General features: G+C 45.5%; 1 protein-coding gene across 1 annotated transcript; it reads left to right on the top strand.

Annotated features, from left to right (window-relative positions):
• Window positions 1–13,949: 13,949 nt before the first annotated feature.
• Window positions 13,950–17,102, top strand: SDR39U1 (short chain dehydrogenase/reductase family 39U member 1). Its single transcript, XM_023623147.2, has 6 exons — window positions 13,950–14,081; window positions 14,390–14,496; window positions 14,590–14,672; window positions 15,052–15,173; window positions 15,965–16,108; window positions 16,342–17,102. Exons 1-6 carry the CDS (start codon window positions 14,066–14,068, stop codon window positions 16,752–16,754), a joined length of 885 nt encoding a protein of 294 aa, XP_023478915.1. The 5' UTR covers window positions 13,950–14,065; the 3' UTR covers window positions 16,755–17,102.
• The last annotated feature ends 247 nt before the right edge of the window (window positions 17,103–17,349 follow it).

Here is a 17,349-nt window from a genome sequence, read left to right as displayed (position 1 = left end):
CACCTCCTGCCAGTGCTCCCACTGGCCAAGCGCAACTGAAAGCCAGAGGACAAGGGGGGCTTTTGAAGACATCCACAAAGGGCGGGGGCACTGAGCAGGGTGGAGAGCAGATCCAGAGGGATGAGTGGAGAACAAGTGCACCAGGCCTTTTTCCCACCTGTCCCCAATCCCTGAGAGAACCCTCCACAGAGTCCTTTGGCTCTTCTCTCTCCCATGTCGCTGGCTGAAAGTCACACCCCATTCTGTTCACAGCAGGCTCCTCAACTTTTTCTCTTCAAGGTCAGAAGAAAAAGGAAAAGGTCACATCACTGAGCCTTAGATATTCTCAAGCCTGAGCTACAGCAGTTTTCAGTGCAGGAGAGGTTGCAGACCCAGGAGGGATACAGTTATGATTCACTTCTACCCAGGAGGCAGGAAGTGCTACTTTTTTTAAGGCAAACCCCTCAAGAGAGATTTCTGGTCCCTGGGTGACAGAGGCCACCAAGGGGGTTGGAGCTATTCTAGGAGCCAGAAAGACATCTTTTGATCACTCAGTAACAATTAACTCCTAACACTGGCTCCTACAAACAGTGATATAACCTGGATCCCACCATCCATCACAGAGAGGGACACATTCCCATGCCGGGAAACCTGGGGTGACACTAATCAAAGCTTGGCTAACAGCTTCAGGAGAACAAAGTGTTTGACATCTCTTCTGCCCTCTTTGTTCAGTATTTTATAAACAGTTTCTCTAGTCCCTCACCGCCCCAGCTGCATCTGAGACAACTGCTGACCTCACATCCTCCCACTACACTTGATCTGACCTTCAGGAGATATTCTTCCAATCCTTTGCCAATGGGACCTACAAAAGATCCAGTGCTTTTGAGGACTCTTATGTACAGTATCAGGAGCTGATACTAATCCTTGCGGACCCAAAATGCAATCGTGACTCATCTCTTAGAGTTGGAACTTCGATGCCAAGTGACAAATAGAGTCCTCACCCATGTCCATCTCACAGTGGGTCAGTTCGGTTCTTAACTCCTGCCTGTGGTCAATTCCCTGGTCCCTCAGTGCATACTTGGAATGTACATACAGCACTTAGAAGCTGACAGAACTTTCATAATGATTCCCAGATTTATAAAATAAGGTCTACTTTGGTAAGAAAAGCTGAGTGGAAGCATGTGTAGCTGCCTCCCCAACTCTGGCCAAAATGGTAAATCAGAAATAATGCAACATCCCAGGTGAAATGGCATAGTTAGTGGCTCCTCAAAGGCTTGAAGTATGCAGGGGATGGGGCTCTGGAAAGCCAGATACACCATGGCAGATGACAGTGGACCACCATAAACTTCACCAAGCGTAGCCCCAATTGCTGCTGCTGTTTTGCATGTCATATCTTTGCAGCCTAAAGGGCAGCAACCTAAACCAACAGAAGTGCTTGCCAAGGGGTGGAGCGGGGGTGCGGGTTGGAGGGTAGAACAGGTGCTAGAGGAGGAACATGACAGCTATTAATGAGGACCCCAGGACCAACTGCAATGGTAAGGGACTGTAGCTTTTCCCTCTAAAGGCATTTTTTAAACGTCATTAACATTTAAATCAGTAGACTTTGAGTAAACCTCCATAATACAGGTGGGCCTCCTCCAATCAGCTGAAGGCCTAAAGAGCAAAGACTGAGTTTCTCTGAAGTAGAAGAAATTCACAAGACTGCAAGAGAGAAACTCTGCCTGAGTTTCCAGCCTGCTGCACTACGGACTTCAGACCCAAGACTGCAACATCAGCTCTGACCTGAATTTCCAGCCTGCCGGCTCGCCTCTCTGCTCTCCCTCTCTATCTCTCTCTTTCTCTCTCTCTCAGATATAGATTTAGATATAGATATAAACATAGATACATAGATATAGATATAGACATAGATATATAGATATAGTTGTAAATATTGAAATGACCACTCCCTTGAAGAATCAGTGACAAAATGAATGTGGGGCATGATGAGATCAGATGATTTCAGAGGAAGGAGGGTAGCTGATACTGTTCGTGCCCTGTCCGTATTCCACCACTGCTCACTGAACTGAGCTTCTACAGAAGGTTTCTTACTCCAATCACCCACAACTCTCTCCCTAAGAGCTTTCTCTGGTTGCAGGAGAATGCTCAGTCAGTGCACAAGGCAGACCAGAAATGACCCCTAAAGTGGTCTCAACCCACAATGCATGGGAATTGGTGGACAAACACCGGTCTGATGGGACAATCTGAGGTATGTCTTACACCACCTCCCCAAAGCCCCAGGTGAGATGAAGTTTCAGGTGTCCACAGTCATAATCTGCTCTTAACGCACCCTGATTTTCTTTCCCTCTTTCCTTCTCTGTTTCACTTCTCCTCTCCCCTGTTGATGCTTCCAGAGATCACATCACAAATAAACTACTTGCACTCAAATCTTTGTATCAGGGTCTGTTTCTGGAGGAACTCAATCTAAGACATTCCCAGAAATCAAGATTTACTTAAAACTACTATAATTAGTACAACATGATGTTGATGCAAAGACAATTAGAGCAATGACACAGAATAGAGTCCAGAAAGAGACACACCCGTCCATGGACAGTGGGCTTATAGTGTAGGAGGAAGTGCAGAGCAATGAGAAAGGGCAGCCATTTCAGTACCTATCGCTGAGCCAAGGTGAATATCCACAGGGAAAACTGGAATTTGACCCCTATCTCACAAACACACAAAAATCGATTCCAGGTGATTCACACGTGAAAGGTAAAACAACAAAACTTCTACGTGATGTGACAGGAGAGTATCTTTATTACACTGGGGGTTAGAAAGATTTCTTCAAGGCATAAAAATCACTAACCTTGAAGCAAGTTTCTCAATCTTGCACTATTGACATTTGAACCAGATAAATTTTTGTTGTGGAGGACAGTTCTGGGCATTGTAGGAGGTTTAACAGCATCCCTGGCCTCTACCCACCAGATGCCAGGAGCACCATCACCCTGGTTATGACAAGCAAACACGTCTCCAAGACATTGACAAATGTCCCCTGGGGGTACTGTTGCCAGATTTGGGGGGGGGGAACAGAATTTGAATATTGGATAAAGAACAACAACAAAAATAGTGTAAGCATGTCCCAAATATTGCTTGGGAAATACTTACATTTGATTTTTTTCATTGTTTATCTGATATTTGCACTTAATTGAGTGTCCTGTATTTTATCTGATAACCCTAGCTCAGAGGCAAAATCGTCCCCCCTTGAGAACTAGTGTCTTAAAGGAAAAATGATTGGATAAATTGGACTACAAGATGGACTTCTAGTCATCAAAAGGCACCATTAAGAGAGTGAAAAGGCAAGCCATTTACAGAATTTATAATAACGCCTATCAATCAATAAAAACAAAAATCAGACAAACTTATAAGAATACAGACAAGAGACTTGAACAGGAAATTCACAAAATAAGATATCCAGGGGCCGGCCCCGTGGTCAAGTGGTTAAGTTTGCGCGCTCTGCTTCGGCAGCCCAGGGTTTCACCAGTTCAAATCCTGGGCACAGACATGGCACTGCTCATTAGGCCATGCTGAGGCGGCATCCCACATGCCGCAACTAGAAGGATCCACAACTAAAATGTACAACTATGTACCAGGGGGCTTTGAGAGAAAAAGGAAAAAATAAATAAAATAAAATCTAAAAAAAAAGATATCCAAATAGCCACTAAAGATATGAAAGGTACCCAAACTCATTTTGTTGTTAGTGTGTTTGAGGCGATTCTGACTCCTAGTGACCTCGTGTAGTTTCCAGAGCAGAACCCTGCCTGGTCTTTTGCGCCATCCTCTCACCTTCCAGCACCGTATCAAACAATGTTCTACTGGTATTCTCAGAGTTTTCACGGCCAATTTTTTTGGAAGTGAGTGGCCAGGTCCTTATTCCTAGTCTGTCTTAGTCTGGAAACTCCACTGAAACCTGTCCACCATGGGTGAAGCTGCTGGCATTTGAAATACCCATGGCACAGCTTTCAGCATCACAGCAACATGCAGTGCCTGACAGGCAGGTGGTATGTTCCCTGACCGGGAAATGCATCCAGCGATGGCAGTGACAGAGCCAAGTCTTAACCACTAGACCACCACCCAATCTCATTCGCAATCAGGAAAATACAAATTAAAACCACAATACAATACCACTACACACTAACCAGAATTACTAAAAAGAGAAGAGATTGATAATATCAAGTATTGTCAAGGAGAGTCACAGGAACTCTCATACACGGCAGGAGGGAGTATATATGGACTCAACCACTTTGACAGCATCAGTTGAGAAACTGAAAATGCACTGTGACCTATCCATTCCACTCCTAGAAATACACCCCAAAGAAGTACTTGCATCATAAAGCATGAACAAGAATGTTCATGAAAACATGATATTTCGGGGGCTGGCCCTGTGGCACAGTGATTAAGTTCGCATGTTCCGCTTCAGTGGCCCGGGGTTCGCCGGTTCGGATCCCGGGTGCTGACATGCCACCGCTTGGCAAGCCATGCTGTGGTAGGCGTCCCACATATAAAGTAGAGGAAGATGGTCACGGATGTTAGCTCTGGGCCAGTCTTCCTCAGCAAAAAGAGGAGGATTGGCAGCAGTTAGCTCAGGGCTAATCTTCCTCAAAAACAAAAAAAAATGATATTCGGAAGCAACCCAGAAGTCCATTAACAGTAGAATGAACAAACACAATTGTGTTGTGGTAACACCACATGGGACACTACCCCGCAATAAAAATTAACCACTACTACATACAGTAACATGGATGAGTCCCACAAACATACTGTTGAAAAGAGAAAGAAAGCCAAACTTAAAAGAAGACCTACCGTGTCAGTCCATTTAAATAAAGTTCAGAAGCAGACAAAACTCATCTACGGAGTTAAAATTCAAGATAGTGGTTACCTTTGGTGAGGATGGAGGAGGCAGGAATTAGGGCGAGGCACATAGTCGGGAACGGGGGCTTCTGCGAGGCTGGTAACATTCTGTTCCTGACTGGGGCGGCGGTCACGTGGATGTGCTCACTCAGTGATAGCTCACTGAGTTATATTAATGTCACACTGCAAGTACAAGTTTGGAGTTTTTTGGTTAAGCTAGTTTTCAGTCCTTCTAAGTTTTTTGGTTACTTCATTTCTAATTAACATCTAACTCTTGCCTTTCAGAGACTTTTCTTTTTCTCGCCCAGCCAATTTTACTATATTTTTTACAGGCATATTTTTACCTGTAGCAGCCTTTTTGAGTACGCTGATTAATCACTACAGAGGATTTTTTTAAGTTTTTAGAAACATTAATCCAGAAATTTTATTTCTTAATTTACAGGGTTCTTATGAGTTGTTGCCTTTTAATATTCTACCTTTCAATTTTTCATTAACTAATTTTCCTATGTTATCTCAGTTATCTCCCATCTCTCTCAAGGATGCTGGATTTAATCAGGCATAAACACTATTACTAAAGGAATTACAGCTAACATCTGGCCTAGTTTATATTGCAGTCTAGTTCCACATCCCAAAATCTTAAGTAAAATCATCAACTCTAATTTCCACCCTAATATGGCATTTTCCACCCTTTGTTTCCTCAAGCAGTACAGTTCGTATTAAATTAACAGCTTCTCTAGCCTCACTTTCTACCCTTCAGACGGTCAGGTGATCTACAATAGAGAGTGCTCCACTTTTTTTTTTTTTTCGGTGAGGAAGATTGGTCCTGAGCTAACATTTGTTGCCAATCTTCCTCTTTTTGCTTGAGGAAGGCTGTTGCTGAACTAACATCTGTGCCCATTCCTCTATTTTATGTGGGATGCAGCCACAGCATGGCTTGACAAGTGGTACTAGGTCTGCACCCAGGATCAGAACCCACGAACCCTGGGCCGCAGAAGCAGAGCACACAAACTTAACCACCACGCCACCACGCCAGCCCCATGAGAGTGCTCCACTTTTTCATATCCACATTTCACTCTTTCCTTCATTCAATCTTGAATAATAAAAGTAAACTTCGTTTCTCACTATCTCAGCCACTCACTCAAGAATTCCCAAAAAGGATGTCAAATAGGTCTAGCAGGCCAATGAATAAGTAAGTTTTATTCATCTGGCAATGATCCACCTTCTAAAGCAACTGCCAAGAGCAAGTTCTGTCATATAGTCAGCAAACATTTTACTCTATGTGAATGCGATTCTGAAAATCCCATGAGAACGTGATTTCCTCCCACAGACAGTTTGTCAGTTTTTACTTCCAGATTACTTACATCTTCCTCACACACAGAGCCTCTTCACTCTCGCTTGCCTACCCACACCCACACCCTTCTTGTACTCTGGAATTACGTCCCATTGGTCACCTTCCCATTAAGTCCCTGCTGATCAGATGAGGCCTCATAGGCTGCTGGAATGCCGCTGAGGGTTTCAAATCTCCCGTTTAATCATTCATGACCCAGCAATGAAACAGGAGGACCGTTTCTCTCACCTGGCTTGGCTTGGCTTTTTCTGCCTGCATCTATTTGCTACACTGTTAGCCAGGGGAAAAAACAAACCCAGAAAAAGCCTCCTGATGGCCATTTTCACAGCCCGGAGCCAGAACGTTGACAACAGTCTGCAGCCTACAGCCCTGGCTTAAGCGGGTAGGAAATGGAATTTCTGGACTAGTGAGGCCTCTGGTGGTGCAGGAAGAGCGGCGCATGCTGAACGTTTCCCTTCAGCCTGAACAAAGGCCAAACTCTCTCTCTCTCTTTCTCTCTCTCTCTCTGTCTCCCTCTCTCTGTCTTTCTCTCTCTCTCTCTCTCTCACACACACACACACTCCAGCACTGACAGAGCACATAGGAAGGCAATCCTTAGCTCATTTCTCACTCTCTGCCTTGGAAAGTAAAAGCAGAGGGACCTCAGGGCACTGATCTTCACAGCAGGTCCAGACCAAGAGCAGAAGGAGATGGGCCGATGCCGGAGGTGAGAAGGCGTCAGCTCCTGAGTAAGGCCCCACTGGGAACAGATGTCTGGGTAGAGGTCTGACTGGAAAGGGTAGCCTTTAGAAGTCTTCATGGAGGGGAGAGAAGAGAAGCTGTAGCCCCTGGAAAAGAGCTGGCACCACCACAGAGGGTGAGGCTCAGAGAACACTGCTTTCGTCACCTCAAACCATAGGGTCAGAGGAGACCATCTCAAAAAGGGATCCTTTATCTGTTGTATCTCCATATTAGGATTTTAGTTGGTTGGTTGGTTGGTTGGTTCTACCATATTTCAACTAGAAACTATGTGAAATGACGATGTGAATAGCATTTTTAGCAAGTAACATCCCCGAGCCTGAGAGAAGTTGCAAAAATCTGCCTGAACAAAATGATGCAGGGGGCATTCACACAGTTAGAGGTGGCATGGCGGAAGGGCAGAGGGGCCTGTCACCAGCAAAGTCCCCATCCCACCCTGCCCAAGCCCATGATGAGGGGAGCAGCCAGGATGCCTCCCTGAGTCCTGGCTTCCTGTCCTGCCCCACAGTGATGGCCTGACCACCCAGAGGGACTGCGCTCAGCTCCTTTTGCTGTTTCAGGAAGCACCTGTGGGGGAAACAGTCCTATTTCAATGAATGAAGTCCTCGTGATAGCTGCAGACTCAGGAGGGACCCTTGTCCTCCTGAAGGGCAAACCAGCTGCACTTGCCCCTACACCCAGATGTGCAGACAGAAATTTCTCATGTCTTTTCATCTGGCTTGGATTTGAATGTTTTAACTGCCAAAGTGTCAGATGGACTATGAGAGCTGCAAATAGTTTAACTTAACTAGTTCAGTTGTTAAAGGAGATGCTGAAGAGGAAGAAGCTGACTCACCCATCCCTAGAACCCAGAAGAAAAAAGACTTTAAAGCATTTGAGAAGAAGCTTAGTACACTGGCAGAGCCTGCTCTCCATCAGCCTCCCTGGAGAGGAGGGAGTGGCTGCTGGGAGTGGACTGCTGTCCCTATGGATATCCCCTCTCACAAGGGGTACAAAGCTCTGGAAGGGATTCCCATCTCACCTCCATGAGGATACTGGTGGACCTCCACCATCCTGAATCTATGGTCTAAAGGCATCTGATACAGCAGAATCTCCTCTCCATCTCCCCACCCTGCCCCCTAGCTCACTGGAAGAAAAGACAGAGCCAGGAGAGAAAGAAGGGGTTGTGAATAACTAGGGTGTGGTTGAAGAGGCGAGGAGCCCCTTGACACACTGGAGGACGGTGAGTGGGGATGCCCCTCTGCCTGTGGTCCAGTAGTAGACACATGTCCCAGGCCTGGCCAGTCAGAACACTCCACACTTGGCCACAATGGTTGGCTCAGAGATGGACACATAAACCAAATCAGTCCAGTGAGAGTCAATTCTGAGATTTTTGCTATGATTAGAAGCCAAGAGTTCATCCTTGCCATAAAGGGGGGAAACCTTCCTGAAAATGAAGCCAAACTGTAAAAAAAGAAGAGCTGAGAACTAGAAAGATGTGCACTCTTAATGACATTATTTGAGCACCTGGATCCAGCCATGCAGGAACTCAATATATTTTGAAATATTACCTAATATATCTTCCTTTCTCAGTACTTCCTTTTCTCTCTGCAGTATATAGGAACAAATAAGACAAGCCTTAGCTTGGAATCTCAAAACAAAGTTCTTTTATTCTATATCTAAATAACAGCCTGGAAAGTAGGAGAGTCACTTACAAAAGCAAGGCTTTGTTGAGAGAAGAAAATATTTAGGTGCTTCAACAAGCCAGATCTTGGAAAATGGAGCAAAGAAATTGCTCTATAAGTCAAAGAGTTGAAAAGCAACAGGATATGACCTCAGAGCTGTCCATCACACAGCTTTTCCTGGGCATGAGGGAGGAGCTAGAAGAGATTTGATAAGGACAAAACTAGATTATAAATGCTGCCCAGGGTTCTCTGAGAAGGCACTCAGCTAGAGGGATAGGGAGATATGCTTGACCCAAAGAGGTAGAAGGGGTATCTGAAAAAGCAGAATTGTGGCACAATTCCCTGGCATAGCCCAGAGACAGCAAGCTTCTCAGAGAAGCCCTAATTGCAGCACAGAGTTTGTGGTGCTTTTAAAATATGTCCATAAATTCTTTGACACTTATCCCTTCAAAAGTAGGAGCCAAATTCCTCTCTCTTTGGACTTAGTGACTCATTTCTAACAAACAAATTATGGTAAAAGTGACTGTATGTAACTCCCAGGACTAGGTCGGTCATTAAGGGCATTGAGGCTTCCTCCTCACTCTCACTCTCTTAGATCACTTGCTCTGGTGAAGCCAGCTGCCATGTTGGAAAGCCACTCAAGCAGCCCGATAGAGAGGTCCACATGGCCAAAAATTGAGGTTTTCTACCAACAACCAGCAAGAAGCAAGGCTTCCTGCCAACAGCCATATGAGTGAGCCAACTTGGAAAAGGATCCTCCAACCCCAGTCAAGCCTATAGAGGACTGCAGCCCTGGCTGTTATCTTGACTATAACTCATGAAAGACCCTAAGCCATAACTACCTAACAAAGTGCTCCAAGACTCCTAACCCAGAGAAACCATATGATACAATAAATATTACTGCTGTTGTTTCAAACCACTAAGTTTTGAGATAATTTGTTAACAGTAACATATAACAGTGCTAGACTGCAGTAAGTTGCCTGGATGGTAATAAGTGTGGCAGATAACCAAGAGATGAGCCTAAGGGGAGACTCATCAAGGTCCAAACATTCCATGCTGTTGGCCAGAAGACAAGCCAAGTATTCCTTGGTCCTCCAGGGGACACTTTGGAACACTAAGATCAGGCAAGGACCATGGGTAGCAGAAGCAGAAGGTATGATACCCAGAAGCATGGGTATCAGTATCACAACACAACGCCCAGAGGCCTGGCCTAACCAGCTGTGCCTTAGCTGATGGAAGCTAAGGCCAAATGAGATGAGATCCTTCTGAGCAAGCACTGAGGACCAGATGACGGTATCTGGACCAAAGGGCCTCCTATACCCAGCTATCTAGCTCGGAAAGAGAAAGGAGAAGAGAGACATGGCATTCTGAAAGACTAAGAATTTGCTCAGAGAAAACTGAGTTAACTGAGAAGTTCTAAATTAGAAATGATAAATTTACTTTGGTTGGGTGACTTTAAGTTTACTCCTCTGCCAAGGAGAGATGTTCATGAGTAAGTTGTGTTCAATTATAAAAAATAGTTATGTTTCTGCACATCTGAGATATGTCTATAAATTGTAAATCCACTACATATTTTTATTTATTATGAAATATTTTATTTATTATGAAAATATGAACAAAGGAAAATAAAATGAACACCCATGTACCCACCAACTAGCCTGAGAAATAAGAAGTCAACATCTCCTGTATACTCCTCCCTGATCACATTCCCACTCTGCTGGCCTTGGGAAAATGCTGTCCTGAGTTTTCTCATTTTTATTCCCATGCATTCCTCTTTACTTTAATTACAAATTTATTTATCTCTTCAATAAAAATAGTATTTTGCCCATTTTTTAATCTTTAAATAAATAATATCATATAGCAAATACTTTTCTACAACTTCCTTTTTTGCTTAACAATGTAGTTGTGAGATTCCCCCATGTTGAAATTTGCAATTCCAGTGCACCTAGTTAATTCAGTTTCTTAGTCTGTTGTACTGATTATTCCTGTGATCTTATTTAGAGCTTTCTAGTTTTGTCTAAGCCCTCTTTTTTATCACTTCCTGATAACTTTTGAATTGATTATATTGTTTTATGGTTTTTCTCTACTGATCTGGAAGTGCATATTTATTTTTAGTAAATAATAGTTGCCCTTAATTTTTCAAATGTATATTTAACAAAGTTTAATATTATTCAGTATTGTTATCCTTTTCCCAACAAGTCAGCTCCAGTCACATACTTCTCCGTTATTGAGGACTACTATTTTACTTCTGCTTTAATTTTTATCCACAAATTAAATATTACTGTTATTGCTTTATATGCTCAACATTTGTTTACATTTACCCTTTTGTTTACCAACATTTTGATCATTTTTCTCTTGCATTTCACACCTTCCTTTTGAAATCATTTTCTTTCTTCCTGACAAAGGTTAGAAGTTGATGATGGTAAATGCTCTCATTTTTTGCTTATCTAAAAGTATCCTCGTTTTACCTTCATTCTTTTTTTTTTCTCTTAAAGATTGGCACCTGAGCTAACAACTGTTGCCAATCTTCTTTTTTTTTTCTGCTTTTTCTCCCCAAATCCCCTCGGTTCATAGTTGTATATTTTTAGTTGTGAGTCCTTCTAGTTGTGGCATGTGGGACACCGCCTTGGCGTCGCCTGATGAGTGGTGCCATGTCCACACCCAGGATCCGAACCAGCAAAACCCTGGGCCGGGGAAGAGGAGCATGCCAACTTAACCAATGGGCCATGGGGCCAGCCCCTACCTTCATTCTTGAATGCCAGTTTGTTGGTAAACAATTCTAGTTTCCAATTATTTTCTCTTACCACTTGAAGGTATTATCTCACTGGCTTATACTGCTGCAGTTGAAGTATCAGTTGTCCATCTGCTATTTCTTTATAATCTGTCTCTTCTTGCTGCCTGCTTTTAATATCTCTTCTTTGTCTTTGTTCTCATAGTTTTACTATGATGTGACTAGGTACAGATTTCTTTTTTATTTGTTCTACTTGAGATTCACTTTGCTTACTGAATCTGAATATTCATATCTTTCATTAATTTGGGAAAATAATCAGCTAGTATCTCTTCAAATAATTTTCTCTGTCTCCTCTTTTCTGGGATGCCAAATAGAAGAGTTAGAATCCCTCACTTTACCTTCCTTGTCTCTTACCCTCTCATATTTTCTACCTCTGTCTCTCTGTGCTGCATTCTACATAATTTCTTCATATGTAGTTAATCTTCTCTTAACTAATGCTAAATCTATTCCCTGCTGCTTAAAGCCATTCAATGAGTTCTCAAATTTGAATCACTATATTTTTAATTTTTAGGAGTTCAAACTGGTTATCAATTCTGTTGGAATGTTTTTGATAGTATCTTTTCTCTTTCTCATGTTTTTAATATCTCCTCTTCTTTAAACATTTTAGACTTGGTAGTTTTAAATTCTGTATCTCATCATTCTAACATCTGAAATCTTTTTTGGTCTAACTCTACTGTGAGTTGTTTCTGTTGACTCCTGAGAGTGTCTTGTTTCCTTGTGTGTTTTGTAATTTTGGATTGAGGGCTCATGCTTAGCAGGACTTTATCTATTGGGATCCTGTGAAATCCAGGGAGGATTTATGTCTGCTCCTATCTGGAACACTTACTTAAATTCTTGGCTTAGGGCTTCCTAGGCCAAACAGGTAACAATGAATTCAAACTCCAAATCTGCAGGATGGCAGGACAATAGATACAACTTCTCAAGGAAAACAAATTTTTGTACAACCAATCCTAGCCAAGAGCCAAACCTATAGAAACACGCTTCATGGTTATGTTCTTTGATACTAAGTGGGCTTTTTAAAGTTCACTTTCTCCCTGAGGATATAGTCCATGAAGAGCTTTATGCAGAGGTCTCAGATCTAATCTTGCTTGGGTCCCAGGCATCATCTCCTGTCACCCAAGCCTCTGGGTTACTGAGACTGATGAACAACCATGAGGTAGCCTCAATCCTAAGGAAAACTTTGTTTTTGGTCTCTGCGGATTTCCTTTATTTTCTAGTTAACTCAGGAATGCATTTAAATGGAGATATGTTATATTTTATCCAGCATATCTAGGTATTTTGTTATGGGAGTTTTTTAGGATATATACATGCCACCATAGTGTTCCTCCCACATGTTTTTAAAAGATCATTCTGTTTGCAATGTGTGAAACAGTTTGGAGAAAAGAAACACACAAAAGCAGGAAGATTTATTAGGAGTCTATTGCAGACATTTAGACAAAAGAGGATAATAACTCGAAGGAGAGTGGGAGTGGCAGAGACAGAGAAAAACAGATGGATCTGGGATATATTTAGTATGTAAAATCAACAGGGTCTCAGACATCCAAGAAGAAATGTCTAATGGGAAGTTTTTATAGGAGTCAGGAACTTAGAGGAGAGATTCAAGTTGCACAGGAGGTTTAGGAACTCTTCTTTAAAAAACTGGTAACTGAATTCACCAACGTAGACGCTTGGGAGAAAAAGTGCAGAAGGAGAAGAGAGGAAGGTCCTAGGACCCAGCTTTAAGGAATACTGACATTTTAAGACCATAGTGGAGGTGGAGCAAGCAATAGAGACTGAAAAAAGTTAGGAGAAAGACCCAGAAAGGAGTCTGGCTTTCACTGAGGCTGAAAGATGAGCATTTCCCAACGGAAGGAGGAGTCAGCAAAGGTCCAGTGATGCAGAGGTCGAAAATAATGACTGAAAACTAGGGATTTGTTTTGATGACACATGCGAAATTGGTGATCTTGGCGAGAGAGTTAATGAATGATAAAGGCAGAAACCAGGCGAGAGTGAACTTGGAAGTGGAAAATGGACACCACTTTTCTGAGAAGTCTAGCTATGAAGACGAAGAGAGACGACATTAGCAGATGAAGAAGAGAGCTGGAGAAGGGTTATTTTAAGACGAGGGGAACTTTGGCATGTTTCAAGGCCGATACAAAGGAGCCAGAACAGGGAAAAGAAAAGATAAATAGGCCGAGTAGAATGAATCCATATTACCGGTGGACAGATTCTCTTGGATTACTGATCCACCAAACCGAATGGACATCCAGAACTTCGCAGTTAGAGGAGGTTCCGGTTTTAGGTCAAGGGCTCTTCCCTGCACTAAAGCTTTCCCTCCCCCGCCTCGCCCCCCTCTTTCCCCGCCCCCCTCTTTCCCCGCCCTCCCCTTTCCCCGCCCCCTCTTTCCCCGCCCCCCTCTTTCCCCGCCCCCCTCTTTCCCCGCCCCCCGTGTCTATTTTCCCCACCGCTCGTACTGTCCCAGCCACGCCTTGCAATGAAATACATAGCCTTCTCTATGAGTTCTTCCGGGTCACCGGGCAGGGCCGCGCCCACTCACAAGTCTGCCCGCCCCCTAATTGGAGCGCTCTTCCCGGATGACGCATGCGCAGAGAGGTCGTAGTCGCCACTAAGGGAGGAGGGAGTGCTCTAACTCTAGCACATGCGCGTTAGGTCCTGGCCGCTATGCGGGTGCTTGTGGGTGAGAGAGGCAGAAAGGGAGAGTGAGGGGCGGGTTTATGGAAAGAAGATTGAGCCAGACAGAGATTGAAAACCGGGAGGCCATTCCCGAGAGGGGCACTGTCACGTGCACGGGCAACCTGGCCTTGGCCTCCTAGCCCGAGAAGCCGAATCTCGCCAATCCCTGTGACCTGTGTCACGTCTGCATTGTGGGGAGGGGGCGAGGAGGAGAGAAATCTGGAGTCAGACGGGATGGCACCAGAGGACGGGCCCACATGCGGGGGCGGAAGGCTCCCCCGGGAGGATAAACACCTGGTATTTCCCGATCAGGTGGCGGGACGGGCTTCATTGGAACAGCCCTAACCCAGCTGCTGAAAGCCAGGGGCCACGAAGTGACATTGATCTCCCGAAAGCCCGCGCCGGGTCGGATCACGTGGGTATGTCCGTCCCTTGGAAGCTGGGGGCGGGGGGAGCCCTGGTTTGGCGGCGCAGGGCGGGGCCTCGGGGGCACCGTGTGCTTTCTCTGACAGGATGAACTCGCTACGTCGGGGCTGCCCCGCTGCGACGCTGCCATCAACCTGGCCGGAGAGAACATCCTCAACCCTCTCCGAAGGTCAGGCTGGGCCCTAAAACTGATATCCTTTAGAGCATAGGGAGGAGGGGGGTCAGCTCTGATGAGAACCTATGAGCTGTGGAGAATGGAGCTGCCAGATTGAGAATTAAACCTATTTCCTCGACTACTCATCCTGCCTCACCCCTCCACGCCCACCTGCCCCTCCACCCACTCAGCCAGTTGACTTCAGTCCTCGCTTATAGCTCAGGATGCCCAAAAAAGATATGCCTTTTCCCTCCACAGGAGGATGGACCACTTCACTAAGACACAATGCAGGGTTTTACTAGACGTGGATATGGACGGGCCCCAGGGAAAGAGAGGGAGGGATATGTGCATGTATGTATTTAGTGACTTTTTATTTCCTCTGTTTCTCCTGCAGATGGAATGAAGCCTTCCAAAAAGAGGTTCTCAGCAGCCGCCTGGAGACCACCCACCTGCTGGCTAGAGCCATCACCAAGGCCCCACACCCCCCACAGGCCTGGGTCTTAGTCACAGGCGTAGGTATGCCCCAGATCACCAGCCCCATACATGAGCCGGGGGAAGGTAGTCCACCATGAGAGGGAGCTCAGGCCCTCCTAGCTACACATGCCCAGAGGGCTAGTCTTTTCCAAGCACAGGGACTTCCTAGGCCCTCGTCCATGCATGTTTCTCCTGACCTTTGTGTACTTTCACTGAGAAATGGGGACCCTCAGAGATAGCGGGGGTTGAAGCACTGCTGCCTGTGCCAGGAAAAACTTCGCCTACCCTCAAGTCCCTTGACTCTCACAGAACAGTTCTTTAGAAACAGAATTCCCGATTCTTGTATTTCACCTTTGGGACCAAATAATGGCAAACAATTATAGCTTATACACCAGCCGCTATTCTAAGTGTTTTACACATATTACAGCATTTAATTCTCACAAGAACCCTGTGAGGTAGGTACTATTATTATTTTCATTTTAGAGATGCAAAAATTCTGCACGGAGAGGTTATGTAACTTGCTGAAGGCACAGAGTTAATAAATGGTGGAGCTGAGATTAACACTCAGGCAGCCTGGCACCCAAGTCTTTTTTCTTAACCACTACAGTCCAGCAGCTGCTCAGTTTAGTCCTGCTAAGACTAACTAAAGATAAGAGTTCTTCAGGGCAGAGACAGTCAGCTCATAGAGAAGCTCAAGGAGCAAATACCATGGCTCTGTCTTCCCATGGGGAGATCCCAACGGCCAAGGTGGGTGAGGCCAAGGGGAGCCTTGACTGCAAAGGGCCAGGCAGGACCAAGGACACTGGAGCAAATGAGTGCTGTTCCACTGGCAGCTTACTACCAGCCCAGCCCGACTGCGGAGTATGATGAGGACAGCCCTGGAGGGGATTTTGACTTTTTCTCCAACCTCGTAACCAAATGGGAAGCTGCAGCCAGGCTTCCAGGAGATTCTACACGCCAGGTGGTGGTGCGCTCCGGTGAGAACCAGGGGCTGGGGTCTCACACATGGTTGGACCATCTTCTCTGGGTTGGGGAAGTCCGAGGATCAGGGGAGCTGAGCTTATAAAGTAAGGATCAGAAGTACCAAAGTCCCTCAACTGCTACAGAGCTAAGTTAGCATGGGGAAGGAGCGAGGAAGGGGAAGCGGGAGAACAGTGGGGCTGCCTGGAGGCTGACTGCCTCCCCGGACCATCCTTCTTGCCTGCTCTAGGAGTTGTGCTGGGCCGTGGGGGCGGTGCCATTGGTCACATGCTGCTGCCCTTCCGCCTGGGCCTGGGGGGCCCCATCGGCTCAGGCCATCAGTTCTTCCCCTGGATTCACATCAGGGACCTGGTGGGAATCCTGGCTCATGCCGTTGAAGCAAGCCACGTACAGGGGGTCCTGAATGGAGTGGCTCCAGCCTCCACTACTACAAATGCTGAGTTTGCCCAGGCCTTGGGTGCAGCCCTGGGCCGCCCAGCCTTCATCCCTCTCCCCAGCACTGTGGTGCAAGCTGTCTTTGGGCGAGAGCGTGCCATCATGCTGCTGGAGGGCCAAAAGGTGGTCCCCCGGCGGACACTGGCCTCTGGCTACCAGTATTCCTTCCCAGAGCTGGGGGCCGCCTTGAAGGAGGTTGTAGCCTAAGTGGGAAGGTTCATGGCAGGGCCCAAAGCCTGTCCCCCAACAGAGGCTTCCTGGTTAGACAGTGAATAGGCTCACGTGTTCCTCTACTTGAGACCTGAAACCATCTGGTTCTTAGGGAATCCTCCTCTGGCCTTTCTCATTGCTCTGTTGCTCCACCTTATTTAACTGAGAGAGATGGTCCACTTCTCAAGGTCACAGTCTCATCAAGGTGTGACTGACCTCTTCGGCTCCTGGGAAAAGAATCTCCAAGTTTGGTTTCCCTACAGGTCCCATTCCTGCCACGTTCCTCCTTTCTGCTGTGTATAGGATTCTCTGCCATTTGGACAATAAAGATAAATTATCTCACTAGCTTCGGCTCATCTCTTTGGCCTGGATCCTCCTGGAATTTATTTCAAGGAATGTCACCCTAGATGACTCTTTCCCCTACATGGGTTTTGAAAGTTAGAATGGACAACATCTCCCTTCTTGGTCCCTCCATCACCAAAAGAGCTGGTAACAAATTTGGAGCATGAGATCATCATAAAGGTTGAGACTAGAAGACAAGAGAAATGATGCTCCACTTCCAGTGGGTTCTCTGGTCACCCTGCATACTTGT

Source organism: Equus caballus, chromosome 1 (assembly GCF_041296265.1).
Source record: "Equus caballus isolate H_3958 breed thoroughbred chromosome 1, TB-T2T, whole genome shotgun sequence".
Taxonomy (NCBI): Eukaryota; Metazoa; Chordata; class Mammalia; order Perissodactyla; family Equidae; genus Equus; species Equus caballus.
This window is presented reverse-complemented; position numbering and strand designations above follow the sequence as displayed.

Excerpts from the sequence above, each read along its gene's own strand:
- SDR39U1 (XM_023623147.2), top strand. Across the intron at positions 14,673-15,051 it reads ATCCTCAACCCTCTCCGAAG|ATGGAATGAAGCCTTCCAAA; the intron begins GTCAGGCTGGGC and ends TTTCTCCTGCAG. Across the intron at positions 15,174-15,964 it reads GGTCTTAGTCACAGGCGTAG|CTTACTACCAGCCCAGCCCG; the intron begins GTATGCCCCAGA and ends TTCCACTGGCAG.